The sequence below is a fragment of the Populus nigra genome, chromosome 4 (genome assembly GCF_951802175.1).
Source record: "Populus nigra chromosome 4, ddPopNigr1.1, whole genome shotgun sequence".
NCBI lineage: Eukaryota > Viridiplantae > Streptophyta > Magnoliopsida > Malpighiales > Salicaceae > Populus > Populus nigra.
In genome coordinates this window covers 8,368,750-8,385,730 of record NC_084855.1, presented here as the reverse complement: position 1 = coordinate 8,385,730, position 16,981 = coordinate 8,368,750, and the positions used below count along the sequence as shown (strand labels likewise).

The window sequence follows — 16,981 nt, the reverse complement described above, 5'->3', positions numbered from 1 at the left end:
AAAATAAAATTTTAAATTTTGATCAATCTCTGTTTGGGCTGCACTTTCAAAAGAAGGCTACGAGTGTTCTTAAACACAATGGTTGTTGAGAATACAACTGTATTGTTATTAAAAATTATGGTTGTTCCAAAACTCATGTCTCTCTTAATTTAATTAACATGCATGAAAAGTTAACCCAAAATTTTATGAAGATTCAATAGTAAAAAATGAGGTTCAAGATTTAATGATCAAGAAAGAATCGGTTACTAAACACATTGAAGCTCTGTTTTTGACACACTTAGTACCATTAGAAAGATCTCAACGAGACAATTCTAACCACATTTTAAAAGACCTACAAGCATGATCATAATTTGTTAGGAGTTTTGTTTAAGGTTAATTATGATCTCATTTGGTGTTCTTTCGATGTGGGGTTATAATTGTCTCGTTAGAATTTTTCTAACGATATCGAGTGTGTCGAAAACATAGTCTCGGTATATCTCAAGTAACCTATTCTTTCTTTTCTTTTCCCCCCTCATTTTCTCTCCTACCACATCATCTTATCTCCTATTTCTTTTTTGACTATTGGATCTTGAATCCTATCTTTTGGCTATTAGATCTTCATAAAACATTCGTTGGCTTTTGTTTAGGTTAATTAATTTACAAAAAGAAGATGTTTTGAAACATTCATTAAACAATTGTTATTCTAAATAGCGATTGTGTGAAAAAACATATTTTAAGACGCGATTACTATTCAAAATAGTGGTTAAGTACAAAAATGTTATTTCAAAACGTGATTGTGTTCAAACTATGTTATTTTTCGAATATTTTTTCAACTTGTGTTATTGTCCCAAAACTTTCAACAAACTATGCTATTTTTCAAAAAAAAATCTGGAAATGAAAAAAAAAGGAATTATTATATTTGTGTCTTTCTAGGTAGTTTTATGAATGATATGACCATCTTAATTCTAAATTGGATCTGATTGCTGAAAAACTAATTTTTTTATTGTTGAGTTTTTTAGCTAATTTTCAAAGAAAAATAAAAAATGAAATTGCCTAATTATTCTCCAAACTCATGACCCAACCTTTAAACCAAGTCAATTTTCATCGAGTCTCATAATTATATTTCTTAGAATAATCATAATAGATTTTAATGTGTAATTCCTTTTTTGTTAAGTGATTTGGAGCCTTTTTTTTTAATTTAGTATAGTGACATAAAAAAATTAAAAAAATAACACAGCCCATAAAATATTTTGAATAATGACACAGTTTGCTAGGTCACATGCGATATCTGTAACTCAAGAGTCCATGCTTCATTCATGACTTGCTAAAAAAATGTGATTGAGGCAATGTTTCCAACCTTTTAACTCATTACCACAAAAAAACAACCGGCAACTCACAATTCAGAAACACAATTCACAATTCATCTCCCCAACATGATTAAAAAGTCAACACACTTCACAATTCATCCATATAGGTGTCAACACTAAAATCACCACAGCTCATAGACGGGCCTGGATCACTTGTAGATGAATGTGCCTCCCTAACTACATGTTCTCGTTCATGATAAGTAATCTCATCTTCCACTAAACCTACTTTGAGATGCTTAGCCACCTCAATCTTCTCAAATCCACCACGAACATGAAAGACATATATTAAAAAACAAGTCAAAACTAAAAATAAGCTTAAAAAAAAGGGGAAATAACAAGTAAGCCGGGTAAACCTTGTAAACCCAGCTTAGTCTCTCAAACCTACAATCCGTTAAATCCTAGATCCGAGTTCAACCAATAAGTTAAAAGATTAGACCAATTAAATGTTGAATGATGAAACAATAAAACAAAATAAATCAAAACAAATTTAAGGTAAAAAAATAGCAATAAAAAAATTATTAAACTTTATAGAAAAAAAAACTTAAGAATAATGAAATTGTAAAAAAATATAAAAGAGCATCTTTAAAAAAATAAATAGCAATCAAATGAATATGAACTAAATCTGACATATGAAAAAATCCAATGGGGATGAAACTAAAAAAACTCTAATTTCATAAATTATTCCAAATAAAAAAAATAAAATCAAGATAATAGGGATCAAATCTCAAGGAAAATATATTTCAAGGGCTAATTTGAATTTTTAGGTCAACATGAAAATCAAGGAGGAGTGAGGGGGGAAAAGACCACACATGCCGAACAAGAAATAATTATGCCAAACACGCCACCTATACATGAAGGTGACACCAACACGCTTCGATTGCTGCCACGAAAACATGATTTTTGTCACCTGATAGCAAACCACACACTATTAGATGAAGATCTGCATTCAACAAATCACAAAAATAGTCTAATATATGCATTTTTAATCAATAGTAGTAATCAAATCTAAAGGAACATAAAATTCAGGGGCTAATTTGAATTTTTGGAAGTCCAATACGAAAATCGAGAAGAGTGAGGGAAAAAAAAGAAAAGGCTACACACGCCAAACAATAAAAAATTATGCCAAACATGCCAATTGTACATGGAGAGTAGGGGTGAGCAAAAAAATCAAAAAATCAATTAAACCGAGAAAACTAAAAAAAATAACCGAAAAAACCGAACCGTGAAAAAACACAATTAAACCGATTAAAATTTTAAAAAAACCGACTGGTTCGGTTTGGTTTCGGTTTTATAAGCCTAAAACCGAAAAAACTGAACCCAAACTGAAAAAATGAAAAGAAAACAGAGCCAAACCGGTTTGAACCGGTTTTGGTTTTTTTTTAAAAAAATAAATTTCAGTTTCGTTACTTTTTTTATAAAAACCGAACTAAACCGAAAATGATCAACCCTAATGGAGAGAATGCCGAAATGTTTCAGTCGTTACCCTGGAAACAAGGTTTCTGTCACTTGACGACATACCACATGCTGTTAGATGAAGACATGCCTCTTACAAATCACGTAAATAGTCTAGCAAAAGCATTTTTTAACAAATAGGACGGAGCTAAGCTCGAGAAGAAGCTCGATCATGCCAAACCAACAAAGTAGCATTAAAAGATCACACTTTTTTATCCAACTATTGGATCGAGCTTAAATATTTCTAGGATATTTCTAAGATCTAGTTCCATTGGAGGCCTAAGTTGTTGACATTAACTGAGCTCTAAAGGACCCTTGAAATAGGTCTCGGAGATGCCATTTGAACTAGTTTTGTTATTTGTCCTTGATTTTTCTAGATTTTATGTTTTTTATTTATTTTATGTTCGTTTTCCCTTTTGTTTATAGATTATGATTTTTTTTTTGTCGAGAACAATTTCAAGCCTATTCAAATACTTGTAAACCTTTTAGGTAGGTAGAGCTTATCAAACTTTATTTCATAAATAAAATCATTGCTAGTGGTTTTGTTTATGACAATCCTATTTCAGCCAATTCTTTTACCTTTTATGTTAGTTGTTATCTTTATTATGCTTCCATTTATGTTTCTTTCTTCTTTTTTTCAACAAAGTGGTTAATGATTGTATTTTTCTAAATCCACTTACATAATACAAGGATGAGTTCTTGAGTTTTAAAGGGGAAAGAACCTAGTCTTATTGACAAATAAATTAGCATTAGATGTGGCCTTGTGTTATGCCACGGGCCGTATTATCTTTTTTTATAAATAAATAATGTTTAGTTGTCACAAGCGCGTTTAAAGAAAGAAGAACAATCTATAACTCTAATTATAGCCCTAATTGGATCAAATATGTTGATTTTATTTTAATTACATCATTCAAACATATATAATGATAGTAAATGAATAAAAAAAATTTAAAATTTTTTCACAATAACTTGAGAAACAAACCTCTGGAAGGATGAAATTCGATAAAAAGAAGGTTAGGGAACAACCCAAGCCAACCCGAACCCGTTAAACTCGTGATTTAAGTTATGAAATCAGGATAACCCGATAGAAAAGAAATATAAGAAAACACAAAGCTATTTTTTTAAAAAAAAAATTAATGTCAAATGATGAAACTAAAAAAGAAAATAAGTACAAAAAAGATGTAAACCCACATTAGCTTTTTAAACCCGTGATCCAGGTCATTAAACTAGAAGCACCATAAATAAATAAAAAATGCAAAACCCAATTCCCGGTAAATCAAACGTTGAAGAATAAGACTGGAAAAAAAAATCAATTATAAAAAAAGAATAAAAAAAAAGACAATTAAAAGAATAGTAATAATAAAAAGAAGATTACATGGAAACTACAAATTTTTTATTGAATTGGTGAAATTGAAAAGAGAAATAACTTTTACAAAATAACAAAAAAAATAAAAAATAAATGAGGATTAAATTGAAAAAATAATATACTACAAATTAGAATTGAAGGATGAAAGTGAAAACCAATAAAAGTTATCTAAAAGGGTCAAGAAAAAAAAACTAAAAATAAAAAGAATGATTATGAAAGTGGAAAAAACAATACATTACTTTGAAATTTTGGAGGGTCATATGAAAATCAATGTTTAAGAGAGAAAAGAAAAAAAGTAGAAAAGACCGTTAGTGCCAAACCGAGCGTCCATTTACAACACATATCATCTAAAAAATATCAAAATGATATAAAAATACTAAAAAATAATTTTAAAAAAAATAATTCAGTTTTTTGACAAACATGTTATAAGTCTAGAGTTACCGTATCTATCACTGTGGATTTCTTCCTTTTATTTTAGTTTATTTTGTTATAATAATACATGGACCGAGAATAAATGAGACCTGCAAAAAAAAATCAGAAACTATAAAAAAACATGTTTTATAAGAAAATAAAAATAAATAAAGGCCTGTCTTTTATTAAAGGTCATGGAATGCACTGATTCGTCTGAACTGTAATTTCCATCAAATTCTTCCACAAAATTGGACAAAGTCAGGGCAACAAACAAGTCTAGATTGCATTTTATATAAGAAGCCGAACTAATAGGAAAGCCACGAGTCCAAAAATAGTTTAATGACATTAGAGATTCCTTTTATGTTATTCTTTTTTATAAAAATAAAATTTATAGTCTGACATTGACAGATCAGTCTTTATAGTTTCCTTCATAGGTCACTCCATTCATAATCTAAAAAAAAATAATTTAATTATGATTTTAAAGTTATGGAAGGACAAAATTAATTAAAAAAATTTCAAACAAAATTTGATATTTTTTATTTATATACATCTAGAAATATTTTTTTATTTACATCAGAACTTTTTACTTTACTTTAGAAATCATAAAAATGATTGCTTTTTTTAAAAAAACAATTTACTTAAGTTGTATTATTTTTTTATTTTTTTATGCTGGATTTTTTTTTGTTTTTCACGTTTTTTTATCTGATTTATTATTTTAATTAAAAATCCAAATAGAAAAATAGAAAATAAATAATTTTTATGTAAAATATAGAAAATCTTGAACATAAAATCAAAATACTCATTAAAAATAAATTATTCATAAAACAAATACACATTTACTACCATCAAGTATGTTTCATTAACATATCTATAATTCTTTCTTTAATATTATTAAACCATCTTTTGATTTAAAAGATACAAATGATCATTGCAACATTTGCTAATAAAAGTGTGACTAAAAAAATTAAATAAAATAGAAAACTTTTATTTGAAATAAAATGTGTAAAAACTTTTTGAAAAAAAGCTAGTAAATAGAAGAAAAAAAAAGAAATGGGCAAAATTTTTTTTTCTAATTTTTAACATTTTTTATATTTTATAATATATTCTTCTTTTCTAAAATTAGAGACAATATAAATTTAAAAAATATCTATTCATGTCTTTAAATATCAAAATTAATGAAAAAATGAATTATTAAGAAAGAAAATATCTATTGTTTAATGGACTAAACCATTTTAAATTTTAGTATGAGTGTTTTAAAAAACTATCTCATCTATAATATTTGTATTATCTAACTTAAACTAACATAAACTAATCCATCAAGCCATATAATATAGCTGAAAATAAATCAAAAAAATCTAAGAAATAAATATCATGGATTGGATGGCAGTTTAGAATTTTTAAAATCCAATCAACCCGACCCAACTTATATACCCTATAAACTCATTATTTATCACATCCTAATTGATTTTTTTATTTTAGTTAATTGATTTAGTTGATGTATTAAGTATAAATTATTTTGTTACATTTTATAAAAAGTTTTGGGTTAATTTATTGATATCAAATCTTTGTTCTAATTAAACTCAACCCATAAAAATTAGCAATATAAAATTAGCTCATATATATCAGCAATATCCATAAAAATTTAGCCTAATTATTAAATCCAACCTGCTCGTGTAAATTTTTTTAAAATAAATCAAATTTATAATTTATAAAATATCAAAAATTAAATTACATACAATTATAATCTGAAACCTAACCCATCTACGTGCATCAATACCCTTAATTTTTAGTATGACTTAACTTTCCAAAAAAAAAGAAAAAACCTTGGGTCATGAAGTATCACGTCACATGGACGAACTCATGCTTTGTGAAAAATGCTCGCAAGAGAAAATAATTAAGGGGAGCATTGAGAAATGAGCACCAACCTCCTAACTAATCCAAACAATCACTAAAGAATCCTAATATGAAAAACTAGGGCAATAATGCAGTCATGTAAAATGATAGAATGATATTGTCGAGCATTTACTGTTAGCAGCTTCAACTTGGCAAAACGGAAAGCTCGAGTTAGAGCTTAACCCTTGATTTTTATTTTTTTGCAACAGAGAGCACATTCATACCCTTCGACGTGCGATTAAAAAGAATAGGATCACAGAGGTCGCTATGTGTAATATAATGAGCACCAACTCCCTCCAGTCCTCAGCAAAAAAAATTATTCAGAAACCACGTTAGAGCAAGGGAGATTTTTGTTCCAGGTTCTGCATAAAACGATGACAAATGCAGTGATAGCCAAGTCGCAGGGAAACAGTTCTTGCAGCTGGTAATGAGTCTAATGGCTTGTATTGATGCCAAGGGAACGCAACCAATTCGGAAGACTGCATACTGGTATTGAATCCACCTTTTCTACTGATGGCCGTGAAATAGAAGAGTCCATAACGACATTACAACGAGGAAGATCAAAGCGATTCCACTGAGGACTTACCTTCAGAAGATGAGTAAAAATCAAGCTACTCCCAGATGAAGAAGCTTCGATTGGCCATGATTTCAGCAAAAATACAAGGAACTATATGCCATGCACAAGGAGTTCAAAGAAAATGATTGCATCTGTAGATCAATTGCATTGATGCTTAAATATACTGGAAGGAGTTCAATCGAATTATTACATCACGCTACTGTATGAACATGGAGAAATTCCCTGATTACAGGTTACAGAAGAAAATACATGCCAAAATATCTTCCGAAATCTTAAACATCTCAGATTTGAGATGCAAATCAACTTGAATGAAAAGGGCTGCCCATAGAAACCTATACAAATGCAGAGGGAACTTCTCGGCCTGCATTTTGAACTGCAGGTTTCGAAGTTTAACGCCTTCCAAATGGGTTAGATAAGCAACACATCTACAGTTGCCTGGAACCAAAAAGGTAATGTTAGTTCACCATAACTATAGGGGTTCAGGACTATTTCTATCAGCTAAATCTCCGAAGCCAGCTGGATGCTCAAAGTATTTTACAGTGAGAATATATTAAGTATCTTTGAAGGGAGAACTCTTTTGTCCACTGATCTGCCTTGGCTGCAGTGGAGACTTTAACAACTTCTTCAATGACTCCACTATCTTACCAAAAGATGGGCGCTGAGATGGATCACTGCCAACAGAAAATCAAAAGGCATCATAAACAGAACAAATATAACCAACAGTTCAGCAGTTGTAATTTTTTTAGCTCATCTAGAAACAAAACAGCTACTTAATAGTTTGGGATGGATAGGACTCTTAGAGACAGCAGCTAGATCATGGTATTAGACACAAGACAGCTATGATTGTCCAGATAAGTATATCAGAACAGTAGAAGTCTTGCACATCTCAGGCAAGTGCAGTTGAATCTGGTGTTCTGACAAAATGGAATAAGCGATCAATTCTTGACTAGTTATGAACAGAGCATGATGATCAAGAAGCACCCATATCTTGTAGGCACTTGAATTGTAACGCAAATTGCATGCAGAAGTCTAAATACTTTCAATATGATGGCATGAACACTCTTCAATAATGAAGATGTGCTGGAGTGTTGTTCTTAATTAAAAAAATCTTAGCAGGGAAAGCATATTCCATCTTGAAAATACCCCGGCTCTTAACTGTGGAGAATACAAGTACTATAAAGTATAAACAACTATGGAACCCAAGAGTACTTACTCCGCCCAGCAAGATTCCATGAGAGAAGCCAATACTGGCGGTGTGTTCTGGGGAATAGAAAGCCTTCTATTCTGAAAGGCTACAGCTCCAACCACCTGAAAGGTTCCACTATGTCGGCTTAATCATAAAAAAAAAGAGTGGGAGTGTCTAACAATTTGACGAGCTGCAGGTGTCAGTTTTATGTTTCACCTGGGCAGGGCAAAGTCCGCTCCAAGGTTGTTGCATAGTCACAAGCTCCCATAGGATGACTCCAAAACTGTAAACATCAGACTTCTCGTTGGAAGGCTCTCCACGAAGGAATTCTGGAGCCATCCACTCGGGCTGAAAATAAAAGTAAGAGAGTTACATGCCTGATTGAAGCACTGCGAAGCAAATTTTCAACCTGCAAGATATTAACTGGAAATTATCTGATTTTCTAGAGTAGAGAAGAGTGCACAGCTAATTATGGAACATATTCAAAAGCCTAATCAGAAAAGAAAAAAGCAACACGAAAAAGGTCTAATGATAATGAACAAGAATGCTGTAGCTCTCAACACCATAGGAGTCTGGAAGTTGACAAAATTGCGTGTAAAACAGCTTCAACAAATTCTCATGCCTACAGGTATATTAGTCTAATCTCCCGGAGAAACAACTGTCTGAAGAATTCAATTAAATAATAATATCACAATCAAGGGACTTTTCACGATGCAAATGAACACGGATAATTTAAAGCAGATAATATTAAGAGAGAATTACTGTTCCAGCCACTGATTTTGATGATATGAAAGAGTTAGCTTTGAATCTGGACAACCCAAAATCACACACCTGAGCATGAAATTAACAATTGAGGTTAAAAATATGCAGCAAGTTGCCTGAAAGTTGAATACCATTCATGTGAATATTTGATCATTTACCTTTACTGTCCAGTTTTTATCAACCAACAAATTTGGAGATTTAAGGTCCCAGTGAACAATTGGAGGATCAAGACAGTGAAGATAATTGATCCCCTTGGCCTGCTCCCAAAAAAGAACATCAAGTTTTGCTAAAAACATCAGAAATCAAAAGCACTATGAACAACACTATCACACACCACATCAAGTGCCATACGTAACCGCCTCCTTTGATCCAGTACTTCGCCTGCAGCAGGCCGGTGTATGAGGCGGTATAGACTGCCCCTGTTCAGAAACTCTGGTTAGCATGATATTTCTTGTTAGTAGTGAAAGATGAACATCAACCGGTTACTGTGCTAAAAATTGGATGATACCTTGGCAGATATTCTGTCACAATTGATAGATGAGGGCGCTTTGTAACAGCCCCCATGAAGAGAACAACATTTGGATGACGAACACGTTTCATTATTGCAACCTGAAAAAACATTAATTATAACTTGATCTGTAGCAGTGTTATTCGCCACAGAAATAACACACCCAAAGCTGGTAATCTTTGAAGAAGAAAGCCTTAAAACCTAACAATATATAGAGGAATACCCTGTGACATGCTTAGATTTTTCACTCAACCAGTAAAAATCAACGAGATGATAAGGTGCAACCTATAATACACTGACAGCAAATTGTATTCAAGACAATCAGCTATTCAAAAGACCAATAACATTAACCAATACTCGTGCAAGGTACAGCCCATGGTTGTTGGATTCCATGCATTTGCATGGACAGGTGTAAAACACTAAAAGGCAGCATATACGGTAGAGAGTGACCAAAACCATGGAAGTACATGGGTGAGAAATCAAGAGTTCTCATTTGCTTCCATGGAAGTACATGGGTGTGAAATCAAGAGTTCTCATTTGCTTGTTTAGCTAACTGTTAAAATTCCAAAACAATGGTGACTAGAGCATATAGATAAATCACGAGCAGAACAAAAGAAACAAAAAAATGAAGAGGAGAATAAAGTAGCATTTTGAAGAGATTGGGACTAGGGGGGAGGGCAACTTAGACAGAAGCATGCATGGACAGATGACACAAGATCTGCACATCAGCAAATAATAAAGATGAAATAGATAGGGTGCATTTACATACCTCTCTCAAGAATTCCCTCAACTGATCATCATGAAAATCTTGAACAATTAGAACCTTGACAGCAACATCCTGTATTGACACAAAGGGATTTACTTTCTGAAATCAATAAAGAATAGTACAACCAAACATTCATATAACGTCAAGACCAGAGGAGCTGTGCAGGCGAGTAGCAGAATCAACTTCAAATGACTAATCATGGAACAATCAAAGAGCACGTGTCTAAGAGGAATATACTCACAGATCCGTGCCATTCAGCACGATGCACCGTACCAAATGAGCCTGCAAGGATAAAATGAGAGCACAGCACTTCATTTAATTGCATCTAGAAGAAGGGATAATGATCGAATACTTCAAGAACATCAATCCTAGGCTTCTAGAGATAATGAGAAGCAAAAGATTTACCAGCTCCAACACGCTCCTTGATATGTAACTCTTCCCATGAGATCTCAAGCCAATCTATGGCAAGTGAAGGTTCAAGATTCAAATATCTTGGGATGGTCATGGAAGCAAGTCTGGCTTGATTGCCGATTATGCTCTCAATTTCCTTCTTATCCGACTGACTGGATAGGTTTACTTTGGTTTGCTTGACAACACTGTTTATGACTGGACCTCCAGATACAACTTTCTCCTTCTTGCAAGTTTGTTGTGCAATAACTTGTTCTTCTTCAAGTCCAGAACATTCATGTACAGATCGCCCAGCTGCGTCAGGAGCTTCAGCATTCCTTATCAAATCCAAAGGCATCAGGGACAATTCTTTTCCAAGGTAAACTTGATCCACTGGTACATAAGTGGAGGGTTTCAGATGTTCAAGCCAACCATCAACCACTGAGAGTTCCTCTACTTCCTTATTGCCTGCAAGAGATTGCTCCCCATTAAATAAAATTGTAAAACAAGAAAAAGGTTTGCATAAAATAGGAATAGATACCAATGTAGGAAACCTTGTTGCTTAATAAGGTGGGAAAGAAAATAACAGAAATTTCGAGCTGTCAGCTATCCATGGAAATCAAGAATGCATGCTATCGCAAACAATTGCAATGCAAATGCCAAACAAAACAGAAGTGCAAAGAACCAATATGCGATATGTTACACAACCAAAAAAAACATAAGTGGTAGTTATGTCATCGTTGGTTACCCTAATTCCTAAAGTTACTCTCACCCCTTTGATGCATGATGCATGTAAAAGTTAACTCTGTGAGGCATACCTGAACACACAGGATTTTCAGGAAATGCACACAACTGCTTAGAGTCTTGAATCTCATAAGGTGCATCATCCATGTAAGGTTGTTGAGATTCTTTTATATGTGGGATTTGAAAGGGTGAAGGCACTGAAGAAAGGAATCCTCCATTTATTGTGGAATCTGGACCATGGAGATTTCCTGGCTGCCCAACTAGATCAACTACATATTCCCTGTTAAGAAAATGCACTCCTCTGTATTAGCAAAACATGAAAATGGTAGACTACCATATGTAAAGGAGACAAGTTCAAAGACATTCATAATTCCATCTAATTGGATTATGGAGCAGTTTTCAGGTGATCTAAACAGTTACCCATATTAGGAAGAATCATGAACCGGGAACACACATAGATTGGCATTGATCAAATAGATGCAATGGTGGCCAAAAGTTCATATGGATACTAGTCAATATATAAACAAAAATAAATAACAAATAAATGAACAAAAGAGGATACTTAACATCTCGAAAACCATTACTGCTGCATAGACAAAAGTGCTTGGACAACAAGAAGAAAAGAACACATGGCTAAGTATATACTCGGGAATTGAAGTGACATAACTAATTGTAAAATCATCTTGCAAAAACTACAAACATTCTTCAGCAAATAGAGAAATCTTGAAGACTGGTTAAAGCTTTCCTCAACTTGTTTTACTTTAACTTTATCTTATTTCATTTTATCTCACGTGATAATGTAAGGTAGAATTAAAAGTATCATACCTTGACAACTGCCTGTCATCCTGGATTTTGACAAGACAAGAAGACCGGTGATCAGCTACACAATACTTGCAACCTCGAGCGATCCGACATGGCAAACCTATATAGTCTGCCAATTTCTGCACATGCCAAAATATATCACCACAGGTTACTAATGCACGGAGAAACTCACCTTTTTATAGTATAATGATCATGCGCCCACAGATTTAAGATCGGTTTTGGGTACTTCTACAAAATAGTAAGTTGCTGAAAATGTTTTTCCTATCTGCTTCACAATGATCATGTAATTTTCCTATCTGCTTCACCATGATCTTGGTAAATTTATTTTCAACTTTAATTGGATTTAACAAGGCATCAGCATAAGGACCCTGTCTACAACGATACAATGGAAAGATAGCTGCCCATGGTGTGCTTTACTCAATGATGCTCAGAAACAGACATGATCCACTGGCAATGAAATTAGTTTTCAAAGATTAAGCTTATATCCTTCAGCAAGTGCTACAAATATTAACTGCACAAACAAAATGTTACACGGAACAATCAGATAGGCTTGACATCATATTAGGACCCACATGAATTAAAGATTTCAAACAAATAGTCATTTACTGCAACAAGCTACAAATACCTCACTTAGTGATCAGGGGAAAGAGCACTCTTAATGGATTGCTTTATATAATTGTGGGTGACACTTGATTCTTCTAAATCAGTTGCATTCTCATGTGATACGCCCCTGTTCAGAAGTCAGGTGTGCTTTAAAAACTTCCTTCTATTAAGAAAAGTGAATCCCGGCACCATATCTATGAACTAAATGTGATCTTCCAAAAAAATATTTCTTCAAATTGGTCGTAAAATGGTACAAATTGAGAAGGAAAATTAAACAACAGAACACAAAAACGCGAACTGCCAGATTTTTCCATCCTCATACCTAATGAAAACATGTGTACCCACTCAACTGGCAGTCACATCAATCCATACAAAAGAGAAATGAAACAACAAAGATACCAAAGCCTTCATCCCTAATCCTAAGAAAATGTGATGGATCACAAGCCTACATATCAAGAGAACCTTCTTGCAAAAACCAAATAATTCCTCCATGTAACACATCTATCCAATAGAATTTCGTGAAAGTTCAAATATGATAACAATTATAGTAGAATCACCAGCCATTGGCATTTAATATTTACTGAATTCCAGAGCTAGCATCCTTTGAGGATTAGCTAGGGGCTCCGATAAAAAATCACTATGAACCTGTGCTCTTGAACTAAATAAAAAAAAATCAGATGAGTATTTCCTAAATCATGCAGTAGTTGATCTCAAATTTCCCATGTAGAAAATTCCCTGATAGGACCTTATGAATTATACATGTATACAGTCCACTGCAACCCTCCCTCCCTCAATCTGAAATTTCCAAAGTACGGTGTAGATACCACCACACATGTACACATAGATATCCTATCCAATTAGATTACCATTAAGGCTAAGTATCCACTAACAAATATCCTTCAGTTCAATCAAGTCTCTTCTCTGTAGCACCAACTCGTTGAAGGTTTATAAATCAGTGGACTATTAGTGTTCTTTTGATGGACGAAGGAACTAGTAACAGAAACCAATACCGATTTTTTTTTTTAATTAAGAAAAGTACCATGTATTTTTTACCTTGAAAAGAATGGCGCGATGTCTGCAGAGTCCCATGGATAGGCTACCAATAGGAAGCACAATACACTTATGGAAGTCCCTCAACCTCCTGCTAGCCAGTTTCCATCGCTTGTGGAGATCTCCTTGCTCCCAGAGGAAACTTCCCCTAAACATTTAATACCACACAAGGGGGGGGCACACAAGCAGATAAGTGAACATTCAATTAGATAACAAAGAGTAATCCTATCATGATAAACACCTTACCCCATGTAAACAGCGACAAGTTTGCCCAGTTGCTCCACCAACACCAACGTGCTCTCCGAAGTACAATACAGTTCTTGAGCTTTATCCTCCAACTCTTTAAGACGCGAGTCACCACGTCTATCAACAAGAACCACCTCCATTGATGTCTCACTTGGTTCAATTTCTTTGAGCGACATTAGTGGTGGCAGCCTACTTCCTTCCTCATCCTCATTGCACATCACCCATAGATATGGATTCATTCCCAAAATGTTATAGAATCCATCCGATATCTTGTCACTATACGACAAGCATCCACTCACCTGGAACGACAAACCCAATCATATGCATTCGTCATGACATGAAAAAGAAATCGTAAAAAAAAAACATTATGGGATGGATTGTACTGTACCCAGAGACGATACGAAACGGTTCGTGCATCGGAGGCTTCAGGTACGCCTTCCTGCAGAAGCAAAAGCTCACTAGCAATACCAGCTTGAGCACTCAGTCTCTTAGCCAAACTAAGCTGCAAATAATAACTCTCCTTAGTCTTTAGCACCAAGTTTTCATTCTTATTCTGCTGATCCTCCTTTTCCTCAGTCACCTCCGGCACCACTTCCTGCTTCATAGTCGGCACATGCACCGTCGTCGACGTGTCAACCTTGATATCGGTAGTAAAGTTTCCATCAAGTGTAGTAATCCCCGAGAACAAGCTACCAGCGTAACTACTCCCACTCGATAACCTTGGCAGCGACACTTGCCGGTCAAAATTCCGGTCAACATCCCTCTCTTTAATTATCCCCGGAGCTGGAAGAACAGGCTCTGGTTCCGGGTCCGGTGTAACTAACAGTTGAAAATCCTCCTCAGTCGATAATCTTTGCAACTTCACGTGACTAGTAGATTTCTCGACTTTTTTCTCGGACAACCAGTCGAAAAAAGCGGCAAGTTGTTTTTTCTTTTGTTTATACTTGCCATCCTCACCAAATTGTTTTGTCTTGGGATGGTACTTTTCGTCGTCACTGCTCGTGAAGAGATCGGATATTGGTGTGGTTATTGTGGTCGGAGTAGCAGTTGTTTTCGATGTATTTTTGCCAACTGTGGAGTACAGATCTTTCGATGAAGGCTTTCGGAGGTCATTTTCGATGTTAAAAGCATCTTCAGTGACTTTTTTATTCCCGTGATCTAATAATTGTTTTGAAGACGATGATGCATTGAATCCAGACCTGTCCGGAAATTGCCTGGGGAAGAAGTACGTGGTACGATGAGGCATTTTTTCTTTCTTTCAGGGACCTCACACAATTCAAACCAAACCAATAATTCAAGCTTTGATTCAGAAAGATAACAAGCAACTAAGAAATACTTGATTCAGGTGACGTTGCAAAGGGTGAACAAAGAAGAAGAAGAAGAAGTGGAGAAGCCGTGCAATCCCTGCAAGTCCATGAGATTCAGGAAAGTAAACAAAAAACGCATGATTTCTGTGTGGTTTTCTGAATCCAATAAAAAATTTTCAAAACCACAAGCCACCGTTATCTCGGCACTGCGTTTACCTGCCTTCAGGATAAGCGATCCAGTAAAAACAAACAGAGATCGAGAATTTTTGCCGAAAATGTTTACTTATCGGTGAAGCAAATGAAGCTGCTGGAGGAGATTAGAATTTTAGTGGTTTGAAGAGACAAGCAACCGCTTCGGATTGAGGGGCAAGGGCGGTGAGGGTGGTGGAGTGAAAGAGAGATAAGGAGAAGGGTTTCGAGAGAGCTAGTGAGAAGAATCGGTGGGAAATTGTAAAATGTTAAAATAACATAGGGAAGAAGCTAACAGGCGCAGCGAGGTTGAGTGCGTACCTTTTGAAATGGGCTCACACGTAAGATTTTATGGCAGGGAGTGCGCACAACGCAAATGGCGTACGTTAGCGATATTTCAAGCTGCGGGTTTAGTGCAAGAACTAGATACATGACCCGCGCGATGCCGCAGATTATTTTTTTTGCATAAAAATATTAAAAAAAATAAAATTTTAAAAATTTTAGGGTTTTCTGTAAAGTTATATCCAAGAATCTTAGTTTGGCTGTATCGCCTGATCTAAAAGTAGTATTTATAATATTAATAATAAAATTAAACTTGCATGACCTAAGTTTAAGTGAGCCTGGTTGCAATACCGGACCCAAAAATATTGGATGTGGGTCGAGCTATAAGGTTGTGTCATAAAAGTGTGATAATTAAATAGATTAATGAAAAAAACAAAGAAAAAAAATCAACATGAAGGAAAAAACTAATGAAGAAAAGAAAAAAAAATGAATTGATTGAGTTAACCCTTTAAACCAAGTTATCCCGTAAAACCTGGGATTCGCGTCATGAAAGTTTGATAACAAAATAGAAAAAAAATTATGGGTTCACCCAGAATTAACCGGGTTAACCCATCAAACCAAGTTAACCCGTCAAGCGCAGGATACATGTCATGAAAGTATGAAAGTCTGATAATTAAATAGAAAAAAAATTAACTTTAACAAACTAAACTAAATGAAAAAAATAACTCGTCAAAAATTAAAAACAAAAAACAAAAGAAAAAAACAGTTATATAATATAATATAATATAATTATAATTATAATGAAAAATCATGGGAAAAATTTAAAAAAACAAAAAAAAAACATGGGGAAAGCTAAAGCTAAAGCTAAATTCTCAACCAACTCGATATTGAAAAAATAAATCTAAAAAAGATAATTTAAAAAAAAACACATTGAGGAAATACTGCAGCCAAACAAAAATCATGTAAGGGAAACACTGTAGTAATCCATAGTGTTTTTTTTTTAAAAAAGCTACAAAGCTAAGTTCTCAACCAGCTTGATATATAAAAAAAACCGACAAGGGCTATTTAAAAAAAAACAAAAAGT

The 16,981-nt window shown here is 34.0% G+C and overlaps 1 protein-coding gene across 3 annotated transcripts; it reads right to left on the bottom strand.

Moving 5' to 3' along the window:
• Positions 1–7,156: 7,156 nt before the first annotated feature.
• LOC133692600 (serine/threonine-protein kinase CTR1-like) lies at positions 7,157–15,946 on the bottom strand. 3 transcript variants are annotated; one of them, XM_062113670.1, is made up of 16 exons: positions 15,643–15,946; positions 14,508–15,523; positions 14,120–14,418; positions 13,877–14,021; positions 12,224–12,339; positions 11,473–11,678; positions 10,673–11,122; positions 10,509–10,549; positions 10,271–10,339; positions 9,502–9,602; positions 9,328–9,412; positions 9,152–9,250; positions 8,994–9,062; positions 8,448–8,579; positions 8,259–8,353; positions 7,157–7,716 (listed from the first exon to the last, which is right to left on the bottom strand). In XM_062113670.1, exons 2-16 carry the CDS (start codon positions 15,363–15,365, stop codon positions 7,596–7,598), a joined length of 2,886 nt encoding a protein of 961 aa, XP_061969654.1. In that variant the 5' UTR covers positions 15,366–15,523; positions 15,643–15,946; the 3' UTR covers positions 7,157–7,595. The 3 variants fall into 3 exon arrangements, 2 of the variants coding, with proteins under 2 accessions (XP_061969654.1, XP_061969653.1); XM_062113669.1 differs by having other exon boundaries at positions 14,508–15,946; XR_009841961.1 differs by lacking the exon at positions 7,157–7,716 and having other exon boundaries at positions 8,448–8,640; positions 14,508–15,946.
• Positions 15,947–16,981: the final 1,035 nt, after the last annotated feature.

Excerpts from the sequence above, each read along its gene's own strand:
- LOC133692600 (XM_062113669.1), bottom strand. The coding sequence starts at position 15,365 with ATGCCTCATCGTACCACGTACTTCTTCCCCAGGCAATTTCCGGACAGG. Across the intron at positions 12,340-13,876 it reads ATCGCGCCATTCTTTTCAAG|AAATTGGCAGACTATATAGG; the intron begins GTAAAAAATACA and ends TGGCATGTGCAG. Across the intron at positions 9,251-9,327 it reads TACGTATGGCACTTGATGTG|GCCAAGGGGATCAATTATCT; the intron begins GTGTGTGATAGT and ends TTTTGGGAGCAG.